We start from the raw sequence: 19,334 nt of genomic DNA on the forward strand, positions 1-19,334 counted from the left end.
CAATATTCTGCAGGTGGCGCCAGCCTAATCACTTGTTGAGAAACTCACAAAAACATCAGTGTTTAGCTTTTATTCAAGACATTAACAGGGGTCACATACAAGCCTTGACACAAAAGAACGGCTGTTAAGCTAATATCTATTTCCAGTAAAATGCACAATATGAATTAATTTCATTGAATCTCTTTTGTGATCTTGGGTTGTCTGACACATGAATGTTTACATTTAAAGAAGAAATTATGTCCTACTTGATGCTCAAAACTAAGCTGTAAGATTTTTAGTTTCACGATGTGTAAACCTTAATTTGCAGAGTAATGCCTCAGATGTTGACAGAAAACGCTGCCAACCCAGCTTTAGTTGCTCGACTACCAGGTTTGATGACCTTTAAAGCATTTGAAAAATGTCAAGGACATGAAGAATGCGGAATTGTTTTTATCACAAAAGATGTTTTGTTCCTGAGTTTCTCTATCGGCCTCAGATCAATGTGGATGTCAGCGCCTAAATAGTGCCTAAATCAGTTGGAGTTTTTGTCCCACAGTCGAGCAGCTCGACTGTGAGCCAGCAGGAGACTCGTGTCTGCTTTTGGGTCCTTGACTAGCATCCTCAGCACCCTCGCTGGACTGGTCTGCTCTTTCTGCATCAGTGGCTGATTGTGGAGAACTTGAGAGGAGGAGCATGGAAGTCCAACATCTTCCAGGACCATCTCTAATTTTCTCTCAACCCCCAACCATGTCACCTGTGGTTTCATCTCAATGTCATCTGTTTGTATTGCCATCATTCCCTGCTGCATTTGAACATCCGCGTCCGCCTCAGTCTCCAGTTCCTCGCCGTCTGTGTCATTGTCCGAGTTCGAGTCAGCGTATACAGCAGAGTAGCTGAAAGACAGAAAACCTTTCATAGACTTTTTGTTCTAAAATCGTTTATTTACTACACTGTCTCAACTGGGCTCCGTCTTTCTTTGTTATCTCAGTTGGTTCTCCTTAAATGAACATTTCTATACTTGTACAGTACATCATGTTCACTCTTATTGGAAGTCTCTGTAAAAGTATTTTACTTTAATTTAAACACTGGCATTTTCAGAGGTCAACATGAACAATAATTTGACACACGTGATTTACAGTAACGACACACAGAAGTTACTCTGAATCTAAAGTTTAATCGGCAATAATAATGTTTATTTATATAGCAGGTTAATTTATACCAGAATTCTGAAGAATAATTCAGTTAAAACTGAAACTACATTAGTAACGGCACAACATTAAAATGATAAAAACAAGATCGAATCAGTGAGGAATTAAAACGAGCACAGTAAAATAACATTAAAGAAAACAGTTGAAATGGTATTCAAAACGATATAACAAATACAGTTAAAAGACGACATCACATAAACTCATTGTCATTTTGACTGAAGACACGGACTCAGACTTGTATGACCAAACAAATCTGTGGTTGAAGGAAACTCCTGGTTTGATTCTGAAAAACATGGACTATGTGTGTGTCCCCGCTCACCCTCCAGTCCAGCTCCAAAAGCTCGAGTCTAGATCAGAACTTTTGTATTTATTTAGATATGGTCAGTTGTCCACATGAACCCCCAGTTTGTTGGTCCAGCTAGTCAACTTTAACTGAATTTCCTTTACTCTCCCAAATAGGGACTAAATATATTTGAAATGAAAACTAAATCAAACCATGTACAAAAATAAGTCACGGGTACAACTGGTGAATCTAGACCACATTTGTCTCCCCTTTTCCCCCTCTCTCATTTTGAGTGGCTTGGGGGCCAAATGCGACCAGCCAGGTCATTAATGTGTCGCCAGACATTTTTTTTTACAAAATCAAAGTAGATTAATGTTGATATGGTGACCTATAAAGAAGCCCTTGTTTAAGATGAGAATAGATACATATATCAGGGATGTCAACAATAAGAGTAAAACTAATGTTGAGGGAAAGGAATTTGTTTGGTAAAGAAAGAAAAACACAAATATAAGACAATATTGAGATAGAATGAAAACAAGACGTACCATCTATTAATCTTATTTGTGAATGTGCTGGCTACTGCTCTACTGGCAGTCAGGTTGGAGGAACTGGAGCCAGAGGAGTCCTCTTGTTCTCTGTGGACAAGGTGAGGCCAGCGGGGCCCCCTATGGTTCTCCCCCACACCCTTTCTAAATGATAAATTGTGACAGGTCAGACCACCCATTGCACCTCCAGTCAGAGTCCGTGAGGCGACACTGGCTGATGACTCACCTCACGTCCTGGATTATCTGAGTGGCGATGTTTTGAAGTCCACGACTCAGCTCGGCCACCTCCAGTCTCAGTGTGGACACAAAGTTTCGGACCTGGTCCAGCTGATTGCGGAGTTCAAGCTGTTGAGCGGGCGACAGACCCTGGACCACAGCCTCCACTGAGGGAAGAACCTGCAGGTCGGCGTCTGCACGGAGGTCACAAGTCTGATTCTGACATCAAGCTCAATTCTACATTCTTGTGGATTTAAAACTACATTCAAATGTTTTCTAAGGGGAAAGGTTCCACTGTCTGATGGATCATAATTATCACACCATTTGTTCTCAGATGGATCTGAACAAATCCTCATAAAGGTTCATAGGAATATAAAATTATTCCACCTCCACAAACCTTCGATTGGGAAAATTTAAATGACTCACGTGACAGACAATGTCAGTAATGAGAAGTATCACTAAAAAAACATCAATTTAGTCTGAAGTAAATTTTAATTCAGTGAAATAAATAAGAATGAAAAAGTGGCAGAAATAAATAATGTTATTCTGTCTGCTCCAATCTCTAAAAAAAACAAGTTTGATCAGTTTAAAATGATTTGATTGGTTAGAAATTGTTTGTTTACAATTAAAAAATAGTTTGATCACACTTAAAAATATATACATAGTGATAATGAGTATTTATAATAAGTAATATAATTAATTAATTATAAAAAAAACTTGAAATAATAATTTGATTATAGTTAAATTAGTGATCACAGTTTAGAATGTCTTGGTTACAATTATAAATTGTTTTATAAACAGTTGAAAAATGTTTGATTATAGTAGAAAATGGTTTTCTATGAGTTGAAAATATTTAATTAAAGTTGATAATAATAAAAGTTGGAAATTATTCTATCCCGGTTTTAAATGTTAGGTTATTGTTGTAAATTGTTAGATTATAGTATTGAATATAATATAATGTATCCAACATTTTTATTGTTGTATATTAATGACAAGATGAGATTGAGATGAGAAATAAACAACGGATAAAAATGAAATATATTTTTGGTAAATACCCTGAGTTTGGTACTTGTCCCATGGTGTGCGATTCCAACAATCCCAGCCAAACACTTTTGCAGTCCTGCTTGACCTATTTCTACGACCCCTCCTGTTGCACTCCCGGTAGAGAATGAAGGCCACTAGACTCAGACCTGCGGTGGCTCCGACTGCCAGTCCGACCAATGAGGTCCTTGAGAGGATCATGTGTCCCACAAGTTGACGTTTTTTCCTTCCTAACCACTACTATAGTTCCTTTGGTCAAAGTGAACCCAGTTCAGAAGCATAGCTTCACTTTCTATACAACCGATGACCTCCACTAGGGGTCCACGTTCAGGATGAATAACTGCCTCTCACTTTTAACTATCTTCATCGCCTTTGATGGCTTTCTTTCTGCTGCTAACCTGTTTCACCTCCTTTGATCCATCTTTGACTATAATATTGATAATCATGACTCATCCTAAAGCCATTGTCGTTGAGTTTTGGATCCAGACACATCATGGAGTCATTATTTTTTCTATGCTTTGATAACTTCTACAAAACCAGGACACATTCGAAAGAATTGCACAATACATTTAGATGGGGGTTGTATGTGCTGTAAGTAAGTAAGTAAGTAATTTTTATTTGTATAGCGCTTTTCCAGACCAGGGTCACAAAGCACTTAAACAATCAAAACAATATTCAATAAAGTATATACTTTAAAGGGCAAGATAAAACTGATAACACAACAGGAGTTCCAGAAAAGCCTGAACAAATAAAAACATCTTAAGATGTTTCTTAAAGGAGTCAGTAGATCCATCAAGCGCAAAGAGAGAGGAAGATCGTTCCAAAGCTTAGGAGCAACAGTCTGGAAGGATTTCTCTCCTCTGGTCCTGAACCGTGTGCGAGGAACCATAAGTAGATTCTGATCCACAGACCTCAGAGCCCGAGCTGGGGTGTAAGGCTGGATCAGATCAGTGATGTAAGGAGGAGCCTGACCATGAATAGATCTGAAAGTAAGAACCAGAATTTTAAAGTTGATCCTGAAAGAAACTGGAAGCCAGTGAAGAGTTTTAAGGATCGGAGAAATGTGAGTTCTTCTACTTGAGCAGGTTAGAATTCTCGCTGCAGAATTCTGAATTAACTGCAGGCGGGACAGCTCCTTCTTGTAAAGACATGAAAACAGACAGCGATTGTGTTCAAATAGTTTTTTGATCTTTAAGGTAACCCTTGATTTTTAAAAAGTACAAAAACAACAGTGCACAAGATATCAGTATGAATAGCCCAACAAATAACCTGCGTTCTTACGAACTAAATTCAAAATGTATTTATATAGTTACTCATTTGTGGTTCAAATTAAAGTACAACTTATGTATTTATATATTTGTTTTACACTTGTCCATTCCCCCTCTTTCTTGTGAATATCGCATGTCCATAACAATACTATGAAAGAAAAATTAAACTATTTTAAAATAAAGTGCTGTTGTTTCAATATTTAAATCTATTCAAAATATTTAATTGTATCCATATAAAATGAACCTCACAAAGTGATTCTTTAATAATTGGTTTGTTTTGTATTTGATTTAGTTCAATCTTCATATAAACTATAAACTTACAGCACAAAAATACGGATTTACATAACTTCACGTTTTAATCATAAAAAGAATCTCCCAAATCTCTATGCAATATGCCATTTTTCTACCACCCTGTAGCAAAAGTACATAGAGATGGATCATAGAAATAAATCCTGTTGATCATATAATGTTATTTTGCAACCACCATTTAAAAGTTTTGACTTAAATTATTGTCACCGAAAGACATACAATGAAACAATCAAGGTTTATTTGTTTCCTTTTGATAAAGTAAGTCAGTAAGTAAGTAATTTTTATTTGTATAGCGCTTTTCCAGACCAGGGTCACAAAGCACTTAAACAATCAAATCAATATTCAATAAAGTATATACTTTAAAGATCAAGATAAAAACTGATAACACAACAGGAGTTCCAGAAAATCAAGGAAAAGCCTGAACAAATAAAAACGTGAAATACATTCATGAGTTCGCGTAGCTTTGCATTTGTTAATGCATTAATTTGGTATCATATCGTAGAACAACACGACACGGTACTTATTGTGTTTCTATTAAATCGGATTCCTAATTAAATTGAGTTTCAATTCATCCCCTAAACGCTAGATGGCAGCAACGCATACACACTGTGACAAATAAAAGTACGACCTCAACAAAAATAATAATAATACATTAAAAAAAATTTTTTATTAATTATATTAAATCATATTATCATCCGCTCATTAGATTGTGAAACGGATTCGCTTGAACCTCGCGATTTTAATCGCCATGCTGCTATTTTGACAGGTGAAAGCGGAAGTTGTTTCTCTGCTCGACTCTTCAGCCTCGACATCAAGTGATGCAGCGACTGTAGGTGTCTACGAGGTTTTTTAAAAGAATCTACAATTCTCTGGAAAAAACGACACATTCTTAAACGGATCTCATCTGGTAACGTGACTGAACATGCGAGAACATGGCGACGCCATGAAGTGGGCACAGTGGTGGAGGTAGTGTTGCGTCACTCGTGACATATTTCGAGCTCCTTGGTGACAAAACGAGATAAAAAAGAAACATTAAAGCGGTGATGTAGACGCGCTGGAGACGCACATGCGCTTTGATCCACAACACGGTGCACCTGGAGTCGTCCACACGTTTCGGGAGAAATGCTTGACGCCGCCATGAGGACCAGGGTGGTCGGGCTAGCGGTCGGTGCCGCGGCGGGTCTGGGTCTCATCGCCTTCTTCATGTACCGGGAGATGAGGAGGAGGAGGCGCCAGAGACTGATGCTGGAGACGAACCCTCGACCTTTCGACGCCGCTGCCTTGCTGCAGGGCGCTCTGGACGCTCAGGGTAGGTGTGGGATTGTAACGGTTTCAAGTTAAAGCTCTGTCAGTTTGTGAGACATCCCTGTTGGTTCCATCAAAACATGTTTTTGACTCTATTCTGATGGCCCTTTTTCTTTAGATTAATGGAGGGGTCCCCATTTGATACAGAAAGTGAAACTAAATTGTTTACCTTCTGCTGTGTTGTTTATTGCTATGGGTGACAGTAAATATCTATACTGTTGTGTTTTTCCCCCTCACAATACTGTAATAATATATTTCGGTAGATGGCAGGAGTCGTTACACGTTCCGCAGGTAAAGGAACCTTGAAAAGCCACATTGACTGAGGACAAGAGGATACAGTCGGCTATCCTGTTGTATTATCAGTTTTATCTTGATCTTTAAAATGTATACTTTATTGAATATTGTTTTGATTGTTTAAGCGCTTTGTGACCCTGGTCTAGAAAAGCGCTATACAAATAAAAATTACTTACTTAAAAATGACTTACTCAAAGTCTGGAAATATTTTGATTCTCAAAACAAATGAAATCATTGAAAACTTCAAATCACATTTTATCGTAGTTATTTTATGATTTAAAATTTCAATTAAGTGTGTTTAAAATACAATAATTTGATATACATATATTTTTTAATTCAATTCAAAGTTTGTTCATTTTTGTTATGCAATTTAACTAGAGGCTGCTAGATGACAGCAGTCATTACATCCTTCGCAGCTAAAGGACTAATTACCTTCCAAAATGACTGAGGATGAGAGGATACAGTCGACTCAAGCTGCTTTTAAAGCTGATGTTTGGACATATTTTGGTTTTCAAAACAAATTCAATCAGCTAAGACTTCATCAAGACTCGTGGTCTGAAAGTCCTCGGCAATACTAAAAATATCAGAATCCTAAATTGCCAGTGTCAACACAACATATATAATTGTTTCCACAGTATCACAATATATGTTATTGTTTCCCATGTATTGTCATATATAGTATAGTACACACAGCCCCATTTATACAAGTCCAACCTGAGTTTTATTTTTAAATAAAGACAGGATTTCATCATGTGGCTCTTGACATGTAAAGATGTCAAGTGAAAAAAAAAGAGTCAAACAAACTAAATGGGACCACCTTGTTGTAGAGAAAACTGCCCAGGGCTACTTTTAATACAGACTCAGGCCATGCCATTATATTTTTGCTGAATATAATGCTGACATTACACAGCGATCGACTATGACTGATTATGGATTTGTGCTCGTAGAAGCAGAGGCTCAGCAGCAGGCGCTGGCAGCAGTGGAGGCTGCGGTCCAGGGTCTTTCTCCAGAGCAGCAAATGGGAATCAGAAACCAACTCGACCAGGTTCTGAACTGTGTGTCCACGCTGAGGTCTGAGGTGGCCGAGCTGAGAGGCGGCCTGCAGGATATTGCTGCTCAGATCATTCAGGATGTCAAGTAAGATTCAGTTTTAGCCAGAGAGAGGACATATACGTTTATAAAAGAATAGACATTGTAGTTTATTCACAAAAGAGTCATGAGTTGCAATATCAACAGTTGAGGTGTGATCAAATATTTCTGGCGATATATCAGGATCATATTTTTACATAATACTTTATCAATATATTAAAATGTAATATATCAATTAAAATAAATAGAATTATTAGTATTATTGAATTTTCTTTGGCTCCTACAGTGTTACAACATACGGTATCGTGCCCTTGTTTCGTGACACACATCATTGCTAGATTCTTTCCAACACACACCCCTAGTCAACAGGCCTGGTTTTGAAAGAGTTAAATAAATTATTACAAGGTCAGTGTATGCCAACATAATAGAATAAATCATATTTTGGCTGAAATTGTATTTATATGTTCATGGTTGACCTTCAATATCAAGTCCTACCTAACATTACCAGCAATGTTTATATTTATTTTAAATTTGGACATTTTATCCACACCATTTCCTTTAGATACTGTTATATGTATAGTTGTGTTCATTATGAAACGTGCACTGGCCTGTGGAACAAAGGAAACCCTGAGTGACCTGTTACTGTTTGTCACCCGACACAGAAAGGGTGTCGATGAAAGCCAGAGAGGCCGGCGACGGCGTCACTTCATCCACAGAGAGCGAACTGACTCCAATGGCTCCAGTTCTATTTACTTCACTGCCAGCCAGGGCGTAGCCAGCACTTTCGAAGAAACTAGCGAAGGAGGGTATGTCAAGAAAACACAACCAACACACATCTGTGTCGTCGTTTTGTGTAGATTACAATTTTAAAATGTTAAGCTTATCTCAATACACTTTACAGTTTAAAAAAGATTATGTAAGAGGAGAGAAAAACAGGTCCCAGACATGGGGGTGGAGAGTGTTATATTCTACTTAAAAGAAAATCAATAGGAAAATAGCAATATTTACTGTATAGCATCATTAAGAAATATACTACATTATTACCAAATTATTTTAAATTAATACATTAACAACTCACATATGGTCACATGCTTCCTATAGATCCTAACCCTGCTTTAAAAATAGATTGTCCAGCCCTTAAAAGAAGCCAAACAGTGATGTGTTAATGTAAAAAAAAGAAACAAGACTGTACATGTGTATGTTCAGGTACTCCACAGCTTACGCCGAGTCCGACTACACAGACAGAGACACTGACAGAGAGGAGGGCGAGAGACAACCGGAGCAGGACTCTGAGGAGGAGGAGGAGGATCAGAGCTGTGCAACCGTCCTCACCTTACGCCAGGAAGCCTCCCAAGATGAAGATGAAGGTCCCATAGATCTAGACGAGCACGAGGAGAAGGCTCCGCTGGACCTGAAGGAGGCTCCCAGTGTAGACCTTGCCCTGCTGCTGGCCCAGAGTGACATACTGCATACAGGCAGCGCCAGTTTGAAGGCAGAGGGCTACAGACTGTTGCTGGAAAACAAAACTGAGGTGTGAGATCAGACCCGAGTAGCAACAGGGATGTGGCTTTTTTATGTTTTAAATCAATCTTCTTCATTTGTTTGCTCCTACAGTACGAAGATAGCCGGGAGTTTCTGTGGCGACTGGCTCGTGCCTACTGTGACATGTATAACTCTGCTCAAACCAAACAAGAGAGGCGGTCCTACGCACAGAAGGGTAACAATTATTTGATTTGTTTGAGTTTGATTGAAACAGAAAAGAAATTCCCACAAATATTCTGTTCAGATTGAACTATTTTGTTGCGTAGCAATGAGTGCTACAAGAGGCAGCAAAGTTCAGAATATAGTAACAACATACAGTACAAACGACATGAAAACAGGTAAAGATTATGAATAATAATGATAAAAACATGTTCCAAGCAAAAGGAACTAAAGAGAAAAAGGCATTATTTCTATCTTTGGTTGTATAATATCAAGATATTTACATTCAGGAACCTCTTTTATGAAACTACTGGAGTTTGAAAGTAAGTTTACCTTGGTCTTGTCAGCTAGTTTCACCTGAAGAAGAGAACACTGTACTGCATCAAAATCCTTCGGTAATTTGATGATCCATCATTGAAATGTTTCTTAGCATCTCAGACATTTTTACTTCCTCTTTTCTTCAATATACTTCTATTAAAGAAAAAGTATCAGGGAACCGTCCATTTATTGTTGTAAAGTAGTGTCTCGTTTTCAACGGTGTGGTGGATGGTGTCAACAAATATGGTAATAAACAGAACTGTTTTCATCAATAAAATATTTTATTTATGACAGCATCTTAAACAAGTCTTGGTATTTTCTGCAGGTCTGGAGGAGGCGGAGCATGCTCTGAAGAAAAACGGCCTCAATGCTGAGTGTTACAAATGGTGAGATCGAAGGCGTATTAGTGGTTCCGTTAAGTTTTTGGTATAATAAACCAACATTTTGGTTCCTGCAGGTTTGCTCAGGTCAGCACTCTGATCACACAGCCTGAGAGCATGCACAGCAAGATGAAGAGTGGTCACATTCTCAAGGTTGGTCTCATGTACACATCCACATCCATGATGTGCTTCACAACATACCTAGTCAATGATCATATTTCATGTTATAGGCACAGTCTTACCCTAAATACAATATTGATAACCCATTTAGCATTAAGTGATCAACCTCTTTGCCATTTCTGATTAGTGTTGTAACATCTGCAATTGAAACAAAAATCATACAATATGTATATTTCAGGATTTGAAAAAAGTACTTTGACATACTTAACCAAAACACTGATATCTTAACCAAAGTGGGATGGAGTTAAGGATCTGTACCCTGAGACAAATATTTCACATTATAAATAAAAAATTGTGTGACGTGAACCAAACAATGAATCGTTGTGTGTTATTTGCAGAAGACACAACTTTTGTGGCCATTGAGTAAAATCTGTGAAAATTATAGATTAATTATATAAAAATAACCTTTTTCTAATTGTTAAAAAAACAACATGTACAAATATCTTTTAGCAAAATAGTAGATAGTACCTTTACCCTTAGATTAAATGGTAAAATGATTTTTAAATTGTATTTTATATTGTATTTATGAAAGAAATCTGATGTTAAGCATAATTTTCTCCAAATATTATTTCATATTCGATACTTCATCCAATAATCATATTGAGAGTTGAACCAGTAATGAATCTGCAAGTTATTGCATGATCTTCACCTCAAGAGGGCCACATCAACGGTTCCAGAAGAACTGAATGTTTCATATTCTGGTTTAAGGAACACTTGGATCGAGCGCTGGCCCTCAAAGATGATCCCACTTGCTTCTTCCTGCTGGGCAGGTGGTGCTATCAGGTAAAAAATAAAGGTAAACTTTGACCCAGCCTAATCATTCCTCATCATTTCTACTTGTGTGTTGGCAGGTAGCAACTTTGGACTGGCTAGAGAAGAAGGCCGCTGCAGCTCTGTACCCGTGCCCCCCCTCTGCTGACCTGCATGACGCCCTCGATAACTTCCTGAAGGTAGAAAACATTGTCACGTCCGCTTCAGTGTTTTATGAGAGTGTGTTGCATTGTGTTTGTTTCTACTTGCCTCTCCTCAGGCTGAAGAACTGAGTCCAGGGTCCTCAAAGACAGTGAGGCTTTACATTGCCAAGGTGACCCCTCAGCTGTCCTGATGCTTTTTATCTGTGCTCTGACTTTGTGTTTCTTACTATGAAAGTGTCACAAAGAGCTGGGAAACCTTCCTGAGGCGACTAAGTGGATGAAGCTGGCTGCGATGCTGCCCGGTAACAGTCACGTAAGTTACAGTCAGAAAAATAACTATTCTTTTCTCAAATATTACGCAGTGTTAGATGTAGGAGTGTTGAATTCCTAATAGACAATGATGCTTTGGAAAGTTGTGAGCTTTTTACTCTATTTAGAAATGTTCAGGATTACCTTATTTCAATGACAGTAGATAAATCTGATGATTACTAATTTAAAAGTAAAATCTATATAAATTCTTATTATTCATTTAAATTATTTTTTTCGAGCCACATTGGTGTCTATAGGCTGCAGAACTCTAGAACCTTTAAATTTACTCTTCGTATTTAACTACAAAACTAATAAAACCATTGTTTTACCTATTGTCTCAAGACAACACGTTGGAAACACATTAGTGGTTGAGAAGTTGGAGCACAACGTTCTGTAGGTGGAACTCTTTGTGAAGGTGCTTTGAAATCACAAAATTTAGGGTGGAGCGCCTTCTAGCAGCCTGAAAGCTTCATCAGCCAATCATTTATCACGAGGCGATCCAGTTTGTTCAAATAAAGGCGTCACAGTTAGGATGTTTGGTTCCAAGCAGAACACTGATTTGACTTAATTTAAACTGCGTTCGCAGGATGAAGAGACTGCTCTGCTGGAGGCCGAGCTTGGCTTCAAAAACGAGTAAACGGAGGAAGGCAGCGGATTGGCTGCTCCTTCTGTCAGTCACCATCAGTTTGTCACTGTGAGCTTTATTAATGTTTGCTTTTGCATTTATTTGAGGAACATATTGAACTTATAGAACGTATTTTGTATTTAGTGTCTTTGTGTGTGGATGAAAATATATATATATATAATAAACATTTCAAACATGAAACATTTCATCAGTAAAGAAAAACTGCCCTTGAAAAAAAACAATGTTTAAAAAAATATACTGCAGCTTTGAGTGCATTAATAGAATAGTAAGTAAGTAATTTTTATTCGTACAGCGCTTTTCCAGACCAGAGTCACAAAACGCTTAAACAATCAAAACAATATTCAGTTCCAGAAAATCAAGAAATGCCTGCACAAATAAAAATGTCTTAAGATGTTTCTTGAGGGAGTCAGTAGATCATCAAACAAAGAGAGAGAGGAAGATCGTTCCAAAGCTTAGGAGCAACAGCCTGGAAGGATTTTTCTTCTCTGGTCCTGAACCGTGTGCGAGGAACCATAAGTAGATTCTGATCCACAGACCTCAGAGCCCGAGCTAGTCCAGATGCTTGAAACTGTGATCCAAGTAGTAGTTATTAAGAACAAACATTTTTCTCTGTTTGTTATGTTGGATTTCTGTGAGAAAACTACTTGAAACAGATGCAACAACCAGTAAATAGAAACAACATGACTCTGTTTTACAATGAACTCACATTCTGAGACTATCCTTAACCTTTATTCGTTTATTCAAGGTCACGAGAAACTGAACTCAACTGCCCAGTCAATGTTAAACAGCTTTCAGACCAGTTATGACTAAAATACTTTCTTTTGTCACTGAATTGAAAACTCCCTGTCCAAGCTGTGACCCTGAGGAACCCCATTTTTAATTAAAGAAAACGTCCAGTATGTTTTCATTGATTCCAACGTCCAAGTCTTTGATCTGTCCATCATTCCCACTTGGAAGTTTTCCTCCGTGTGTATCTCTCTCCGTGACTGTCCACTGCCTCGTACATCTGCTGATCGTTGTCCTTCATGGCGTGCAGGTACCCCAGGTAACCCACGCACAGGGTGATGGACACGAGCCCGAAAGCCATCATCGGTTTATTCTGTCGGGTGGAGAAAGTACCCCACGATGAATACAACAGTTATATTATTGGTAGGTCAAAGGGTCAGGGCTGTCACTCACCGGTTTGATGAAGAGCTCCGGGTTGACGGCTCGGAACAGTGTGGTGGTCGTTGCTCCTCGAAGTCCTGGAGTCCTGAAGTCTTTCTCCGCAGCCTTCCCGCCCTCGACTCGACCCGCCTCCTTCTCTGCCATGTCCCGACCCAAATATGTCCGGAGGAAACCAGGAGTCACTCTGTTCGAACTAGTGTTGACCAGGAGGATACGACCCGGAGGAGATATACGGGAATTCAAACACGCATGCGCAGTGGCAATGTTTTTACGGCATCCCGAAAGGGACAGAATTGACCGGATACGAAAGCAAAACATATCCAAACACATTTGACCGTAAATGATAAAAAACACTATTGGTAATATATATGGTTGTGTCAAAAACAGCACAATTTTAGACTATTGAATAAAATTACACACAATAATAAATGTTATGACTTTGAACGCTAGTAGATCATGTATATTTCTCTATAGTTCCTGCAGATCCTCATAAAGTCTCACAAGGCATCCAATTCATGAATCTAAAATAAGACCTTACTTAGTATTAAAATGTCTTCAGTTTGTCTTAAAAATTACAACACAAGATTTTATTTTGGTTCCACAATATTTAGTTACTTTCTCTGTATGATTAATACGTTCCACAGAAGCGTAACTTAAGATATAAACAGTTGTTTTCCTACTAACATTTTATTTTTTATGGTTTAAGAGGCTCTGTGAAAATTGTACCATTTTTTTTTTCAACAACGAACTGGACTTTAATGGTCAATAGTAGAACATGGTGTTTCTACAGCTGCATATTGTATGGTTAATCTAATATTGAACCTCTTTATCTATATAGTGAAGGTGCAAAGACCTTGTCAAATAATTGTCAGTACTTGATCCAGAAAAATCTGCACAATCCTGTAAAATAAACCAAGCAATGTAAAGTTGATATGTCAATTATAATGTTAAATTGAGTCCTTGTAAAGTTGCCATTTAAAAAAAAAAAGGCAAACCAAGATGGACATCGGCAGGTACTCACAAATCACAAAACTATTTTGTTTTACAGGCAATAGTATTCATTTTGCCACTTTATTTAACCCTTATCTGTATGTTGTACTTAGATTAAAATCAACTCTAAATGTATCCGTCCAGCACACATGGTCAGACACAGACGGAGCAGCAGTTGCAGACACACAAACGTATTGAAATTGACGGCAGATACTCGCTTGTGTGATCCTTTCCTGTCCACACATTAATTTAGACAAGTTAGTGCAAATCATAATTAAAGAAGCCTGAAATTCCTCACTGCGCAATCCTAAAAACAAATAAAAACGAAGAAAAAGGCTGTAATTGAGCTGCATTTCTATTTTCTATTGATTCATTTCAAACACAACTTACATGGATCACACACTTCTGTTGCAAATGAATGCAGTCATGTGCCTGAAAACAAGATACTGTGCACATATAAACATCACGCTTTATCTTACTATTAGCTGGTTCATGAATGATGGAGAACAATTGTATAATTGCCTTCAACAGTTTCAAATAACAAGTGACCTCAGGAACACAATTTATTCTACAAACACATACATTTTTAAATGACCTGCCTAACTCTTCTGTAGAACCAAAAATCCAACCATTTTTATCTAAAAGCAACTACTCATTGCCACGTGTTTGTTGGCTTGTTTGTTGGATTATGGCTACGACCTCATGCAAACTTTATTTGACTGTCAAATTCAGCAGGAACTCACTGAGTGAGAGTAGAGCGATGTAAGATCATTATGCAGTTGCTATAACTATGCTAGGATAAACTATACTGGGAAACACTTTCTAGATAGTTTTTTGTTGGCCTTCATGAAACTGTGGAAAGGCTGTCGTCTAGGCTGATGCTGCATCTCTTATTTACTGGGGTGTTGGATGACTATTCTCTCATCAAAGTTACATGTGCGAGCAGCTGAGCTCCTCCCACAACATGGGTTAATCCTTACACACACACACACACACACAAGTGTTTGCTCATCAGGTAAGAAGCAGAACACACAGGATTCATCATCATTTCCTGCAAAGCGAGACTATCAATAAGTGTTCTGGCTGCTCTGAAGTTCAGGTGAAAGATTGGTTCAGACCAAAGGAGCAACATTGATGTCACACTCCATTGGTAAGTTGACTCATCTCTTTGGGAAGATAGGAACAATTTAATTGAACTTTATTTTAATTGTCGAATCCTAACAGAGTTATCTTAAGACAGTTTACGTAACATGGTGAACGAGAAGAGTAAACAGGTCCCAGACGATCACAATGTGTCGAGGAAAAACAGAGTTTTATATGTGAGTTGATAAAGAGAAGTGACTCTCGTTTCTAGATTCACCACATTTGTCAGATGAGAATGAGTTTCCCTCATGCCTTTGGAACTCTAACATTCCCAGGACAAGGTGTCAGTTTGAACCCACACTTGCACAGAGAAACAACACAAGCTCCTTCAAGATCATCGCTTACATAAGAAACATACAACTGTCTCTTTTCCATCTGTTAGTAAGTAAATTAACAGATTATTCTGCCTTTATAGGCGTCACTTACTGAAGAAAAGCCAGAACACACTATTCTCTACTTTAATTTATTATTTATTATTATTTATTATAATTTATATTTACTTAAATAAAATATTGACACTGATATATTTTCAAAATGTTCTTTCTGTAGCTCCAAAAACTAAAAAAAAAGGTTAAAAAATGATTCAAATCTTGTGCCGGTGTGAGTGTTTATTTGAACAGATGTCCAACTATATAATGACCCAGGAATCCGTCATAGGCTCTGTTGCACTTCTTTGTTTTTCATGACGGAAGTTTACACAGAATCAGGTAGTGGTCAGGAGGAATCAGCGACTATTATGGCAATAACATGATCCGACGCACGCATTGATGTCGCGGGTTTGATTGGGGGAAACTGTTTTTTATGAGATTCATTAAAGATAATTCCTCATCCTCAACGTCAAGACACTTACTAGTGGAATTAAGACTGACTAGTATCTTTTGCTTCAGGTGACCGAGAAACAAAATGAACTGGGGCTTCCTGGAGAACGTGCTGAGTGGGGTCAACAAGTACTCAACGGCCATCGGGCGCATCTGGCTCTCTGTGGTCTTTCTGTTCAGGATCCTGGTGTACGTGGCTGCAGCCGAGCAGGTGTGGAAGGACGAGCAGAAGGACTTTGTGTGCAACACTCGGCAACCTGGATGCGAGAACGCCTGCTTCGACTACTTCTTCCCGATATCTCAGGTGCGACTCTGGGCTCTGCAGCTCATCATGGTGTCCACCCCGTCGCTCCTGGTGGCTCTGCACGTGGCCTACAGGGAGAACCGTGAGGCCAAGCTCCATCGGAAGATATACGCCGACAAAGGCAGCATCGATGGGGGGCTCTTCTGCACTTATGTTTTGAGCCTGTGCTGCAAGACCTTCTTCGAGGTGGGCTTCCTACTGGCCTTCTACTTTGTCTATAATGGCTTCGACGTTCCCATGCTGGTGCGCTGCAGCCAGAGTCCCTGCCCCAACACAGTGGACTGCTACACCGGCAAACCCACGGAGAAGAAGATCTTCCTCTTCATCATGGGAGTCACATCCATCCTCTGTATCGCCCTGAACATCGCGGAACTGATCTATATAGTGTGGAAGCGGGTGTGGAAGTGTTTCTCCAAGCGATACACTCCGGTGAAGGAGAGGGCGGGGAGCAGACGCTCGCCTGCCTCTGTTGTCAACATGGCCGCTTCCATGGAGCTCCCAGCAAACACAGACGACAAAAAAACACAGCTGCCATCCGCCGCTGAAAACCAGTCCGTCCAGTCCCTTCAAGCCGGGATTTGCTGAGGGAACTGTTTCCTATCTCGTTGTGGAACTTTCACGGTGTTGACAGAACAAACACACTCACAGGCATCAGACTCACAACCTTTTTGTAAATACCTTTTGTTTTTTCACAAGCATAAAAAAGGCTGTTAAAAATGAACCTGCACATGAAGGTAACCCGAGATGGCGATTCAATGGTCAGAATTAATTATAATTATAGTCATTTTAAACTAATTAAATGCTAAAATGGCTTAATTTTGGCGTGTAACATAAATGTTCAAAATATTTAGTCACTAAATATTAAATACGTACATTTCATCAAATCATTTCAAATCATGAAAGTAAGTCACGGGCAAATTGTTCTCTTTTCAGAGGGCGTCATCTAATTTTATATAGAACAGACGCTTTAATAAATGCCTGTAATGTAACTTTATTTGATGACACAATTGACAGCAGCATAGAAGTTGCAAATGTAACCCAAGCTTTAGATATGATTGTGTCGTTGTGTCCATGAGCATGTGGGCTCCGTCGAATCCTACTCCCACCAGTGTGTGCGTGAAAACGGTTGTTATATTTTAGATCTTAGTGACAATGATTTCAATTCAATTCAATTCAATTTTCAATTCAATTTTATTTAAAGTGTCTTATCATAACAAAGTTATCTCAAGACACTATACAGTTGAAATAAGACTACAGTTGATTAAGGAAAAATAGATCCCAATAATTCAACAAAGAGCAAGAAACAAAACACTGTACAGTGAGCAATGGCGAGGAAAAACTTTCTTTTAGAAGGCAGAAACCTCGAGCGGAACCCGACTCATTGTTGACGGCCTGCCGCTTTGACCGGCTGGGAGGAAGGATGGGGGGGAAGACAGATGGATAAGGAGAGGAGTGAGGGAGGATATAGTGAGAGAAAAGAGGAGAGTGTAGGAGGGTCCATGGGGGTGCTGGAGAGAACTCGGGATTTGTGTTTGTCATCTCACAATTGAACTTAAGGAATCAAACACAAGCAGAGATAACTTTTGTTTTATGATCGAGATCTATTTTGACAGCAAAAATACAGAATACTGCTTATATAACATTTATTTACTAAATAGATTACAGCTTGGAACTTACAAAGACATTACATAGAGGTCCAACACATCATATTCAAGTTATTCTTATTTAAATGTTTGAAAGTGGGAAAAAAAAGGTGTTGTCTCATGTGACCTGTAAAAAGTTAAAGAAGCACTAATAATTCAATCAGTCAAACAATTTCCCAAAGGAGACCTCCTGAGGGATCAATAAAGTTTTACCTTACCTTACCTTACCTTAATAAAAGTGACTGGTCAAATTGAAATACATTTATATAATATTTATATATTTTTATATTGAGTTTTTATTATCATTTTTATTTTGTTAAATGTAAAACCATTTTGTGATGTTTCATTGTTTTAGTAAGTCATCATTGATAGTTAATGCATAATTAAAGTGTATGCATTAGGAGCAATAAACATTTGTTATTTAATATGTCGTATGGAACGCATGAACACACTACATCTGGAGCATAAAGAAGCTACACTTGTTTTAAAAGAATGATATCTGGATCAAAAGAATACATTCGGAAATAATTAGATTTTTTTTTTGCAACATATCACAATATTGCCTACGAGCCACGTAAAGAATAGGTAGTGGATCACTCTAAGTATTTTTTTTATTTTAATTTTAAGACGAAACACAAAAAGAACATAAACGTCCTCTCCTATGTATGATCCATTTCATTATCACTCATTTAAGACACAACACAAACAAACACATTGTGGATATTTTGGAAAATCCTTAAACAAATACTTTTATAAAAGGCCAAATGTCCAATCATCCAAGTAGGAGTGTCCAGCATTTTCAGCTCTTCTTTTAGGTGTATGTATGTATGTCACTCTTCTCATTGCAAAATATGTGCAATTGTTTTTTTTATTTGAACTGAGTTCTGAACTGATACTTTGTCTACTTGCTAGTGTAACCAGAAGCAACATAGTTCTTGTGTGTAGTGATGGGTTGACGAGGTCTTTTGAGGGAGCTGATGCTGTCTTGATACAGTTAGCCGGTCCACTAGACTGACCACTAGATGGCACCCTCTGTGAAAATCACGTCAGGTTTCATTGAATTAGTACAACAGAGCCAAAGATAATAAAGCAGAGGCTTCATCAGCCATTACTCATGTCCTGGCGTAATGTTTCTCTCTTTGATATATGTCTGTTTGTTGTTCAACTCAGTGGCTTTTATTTCACAGGGACATCATTTTAATTTATTTTACTTTACCCGACTGAAAGTTTTATTCTGTAGCTGTGTCTACTTTATCTTCTTCATCAGTGTAACAACTGATCAAA

At 38.3% G+C, this 19,334-nt stretch overlaps 4 protein-coding genes across 4 annotated transcripts; 2 read left to right on the plus strand and 2 right to left on the minus strand.

Moving 5' to 3' along the window:
- Positions 1-55: 55 nt before the first annotated feature.
- On the minus strand, positions 56-3,555 carry LOC148062079 (regulator of microtubule dynamics protein 3-like). The gene is made up of 4 exons (XM_087812308.1): positions 3,287-3,555; positions 2,242-2,425; positions 2,016-2,159; positions 56-872 (listed from the first exon to the last, which is right to left on the minus strand). Exons 1-4 carry the CDS (start codon positions 3,471-3,473, stop codon positions 512-514), a joined length of 876 nt encoding a protein of 291 aa, XP_087668434.1. The 5' UTR covers positions 3,474-3,555; the 3' UTR covers positions 56-511.
- A 2,075-nt stretch (positions 3,556-5,630) lies between these two features.
- LOC148062080 (regulator of microtubule dynamics protein 3-like) lies at positions 5,631-12,186 on the plus strand. The gene is made up of 12 exons (XM_087813204.1): positions 5,631-6,158; positions 7,396-7,585; positions 8,200-8,343; positions 8,744-9,068; positions 9,152-9,254; positions 9,882-9,942; positions 10,014-10,089; positions 10,825-10,899; positions 10,968-11,066; positions 11,147-11,200; positions 11,266-11,343; positions 11,926-12,186. The coding sequence occupies exons 1-12, from the start codon at positions 5,972-5,974 to the stop codon at positions 11,974-11,976; spliced, it is 1,443 nt and encodes a 480-aa protein (XP_087669330.1). The 5' UTR covers positions 5,631-5,971; the 3' UTR covers positions 11,977-12,186.
- Positions 12,187-12,692: 506 nt separating this feature from the next.
- On the minus strand, positions 12,693-13,405 carry smim8 (small integral membrane protein 8). Its single transcript, XM_087813205.1, has 2 exons — positions 13,165-13,405; positions 12,693-13,084 (listed from the first exon to the last, which is right to left on the minus strand). The coding sequence occupies exons 1-2, from the start codon at positions 13,294-13,296 to the stop codon at positions 12,926-12,928; spliced, it is 291 nt and encodes a 96-aa protein (XP_087669331.1). The 5' UTR covers positions 13,297-13,405; the 3' UTR covers positions 12,693-12,925.
- Positions 13,406-14,780: 1,375 nt separating this feature from the next.
- Positions 14,781-19,167, plus strand: gjb7 (gap junction protein beta 7). Its single transcript, XM_087813152.1, has 2 exons — positions 14,781-15,292; positions 16,173-19,167. Exon 2 carries the CDS (start codon positions 16,189-16,191, stop codon positions 16,990-16,992), a length of 804 nt encoding a protein of 267 aa, XP_087669278.1. The 5' UTR covers positions 14,781-15,292; positions 16,173-16,188; the 3' UTR covers positions 16,993-19,167.
- The last annotated feature ends 167 nt before the right edge of the window (positions 19,168-19,334 follow it).

This window comes from Callionymus lyra, chromosome 17 (genome assembly GCF_982586985.1).
Source record: "Callionymus lyra chromosome 17, fCalLyr1.hap1.1, whole genome shotgun sequence".
Taxonomy (NCBI): Eukaryota; Metazoa; Chordata; class Actinopteri; order Syngnathiformes; family Callionymidae; genus Callionymus; species Callionymus lyra.

Bases quoted from the DNA above. Each gene is read 5' to 3' on its own strand.
- LOC148062079 (XM_087812308.1), bottom strand. From the start codon at position 3,473: ATGATCCTCTCAAGGACCTCATTGGTCGGACTGGCAGTCGGAGCCACC. The intron at 2,426-3,286 runs GTATTTACCAAA...ACCTCCGTGCAG, and splicing joins GGACAAGTACCAAACTCAGG to ACGCCGACCTGCAGGTTCTT. The intron at 2,160-2,241 runs GTGAGTCATCAG...TTTATCATTTAG, and splicing joins CAGATAATCCAGGACGTGAG to AAAGGGTGTGGGGGAGAACC.
- LOC148062080 (XM_087813204.1), top strand. From the start codon at position 5,972: ATGCTTGACGCCGCCATGAGGACCAGGGTGGTCGGGCTAGCGGTCGGT. The intron at 8,344-8,743 runs GTATGTCAAGAA...GTGTATGTTCAG, and splicing joins GAAGAAACTAGCGAAGGAGG to GTACTCCACAGCTTACGCCG. The intron at 9,255-9,881 runs GTAACAATTATT...TATTTTCTGCAG, and splicing joins GCGGTCCTACGCACAGAAGG to GTCTGGAGGAGGCGGAGCAT.
- smim8 (XM_087813205.1), bottom strand. From the start codon at position 13,296: ATGGCAGAGAAGGAGGCGGGTCGAGTCGAGGGCGGGAAGGCTGCGGAG. The intron at 13,085-13,164 runs GTGAGTGACAGC...TCCACCCGACAG, and splicing joins CGGAGCTCTTCATCAAACCG to AATAAACCGATGATGGCTTT.
- gjb7 (XM_087813152.1), top strand. From the start codon at position 16,189: ATGAACTGGGGCTTCCTGGAGAACGTGCTGAGTGGGGTCAACAAGTAC.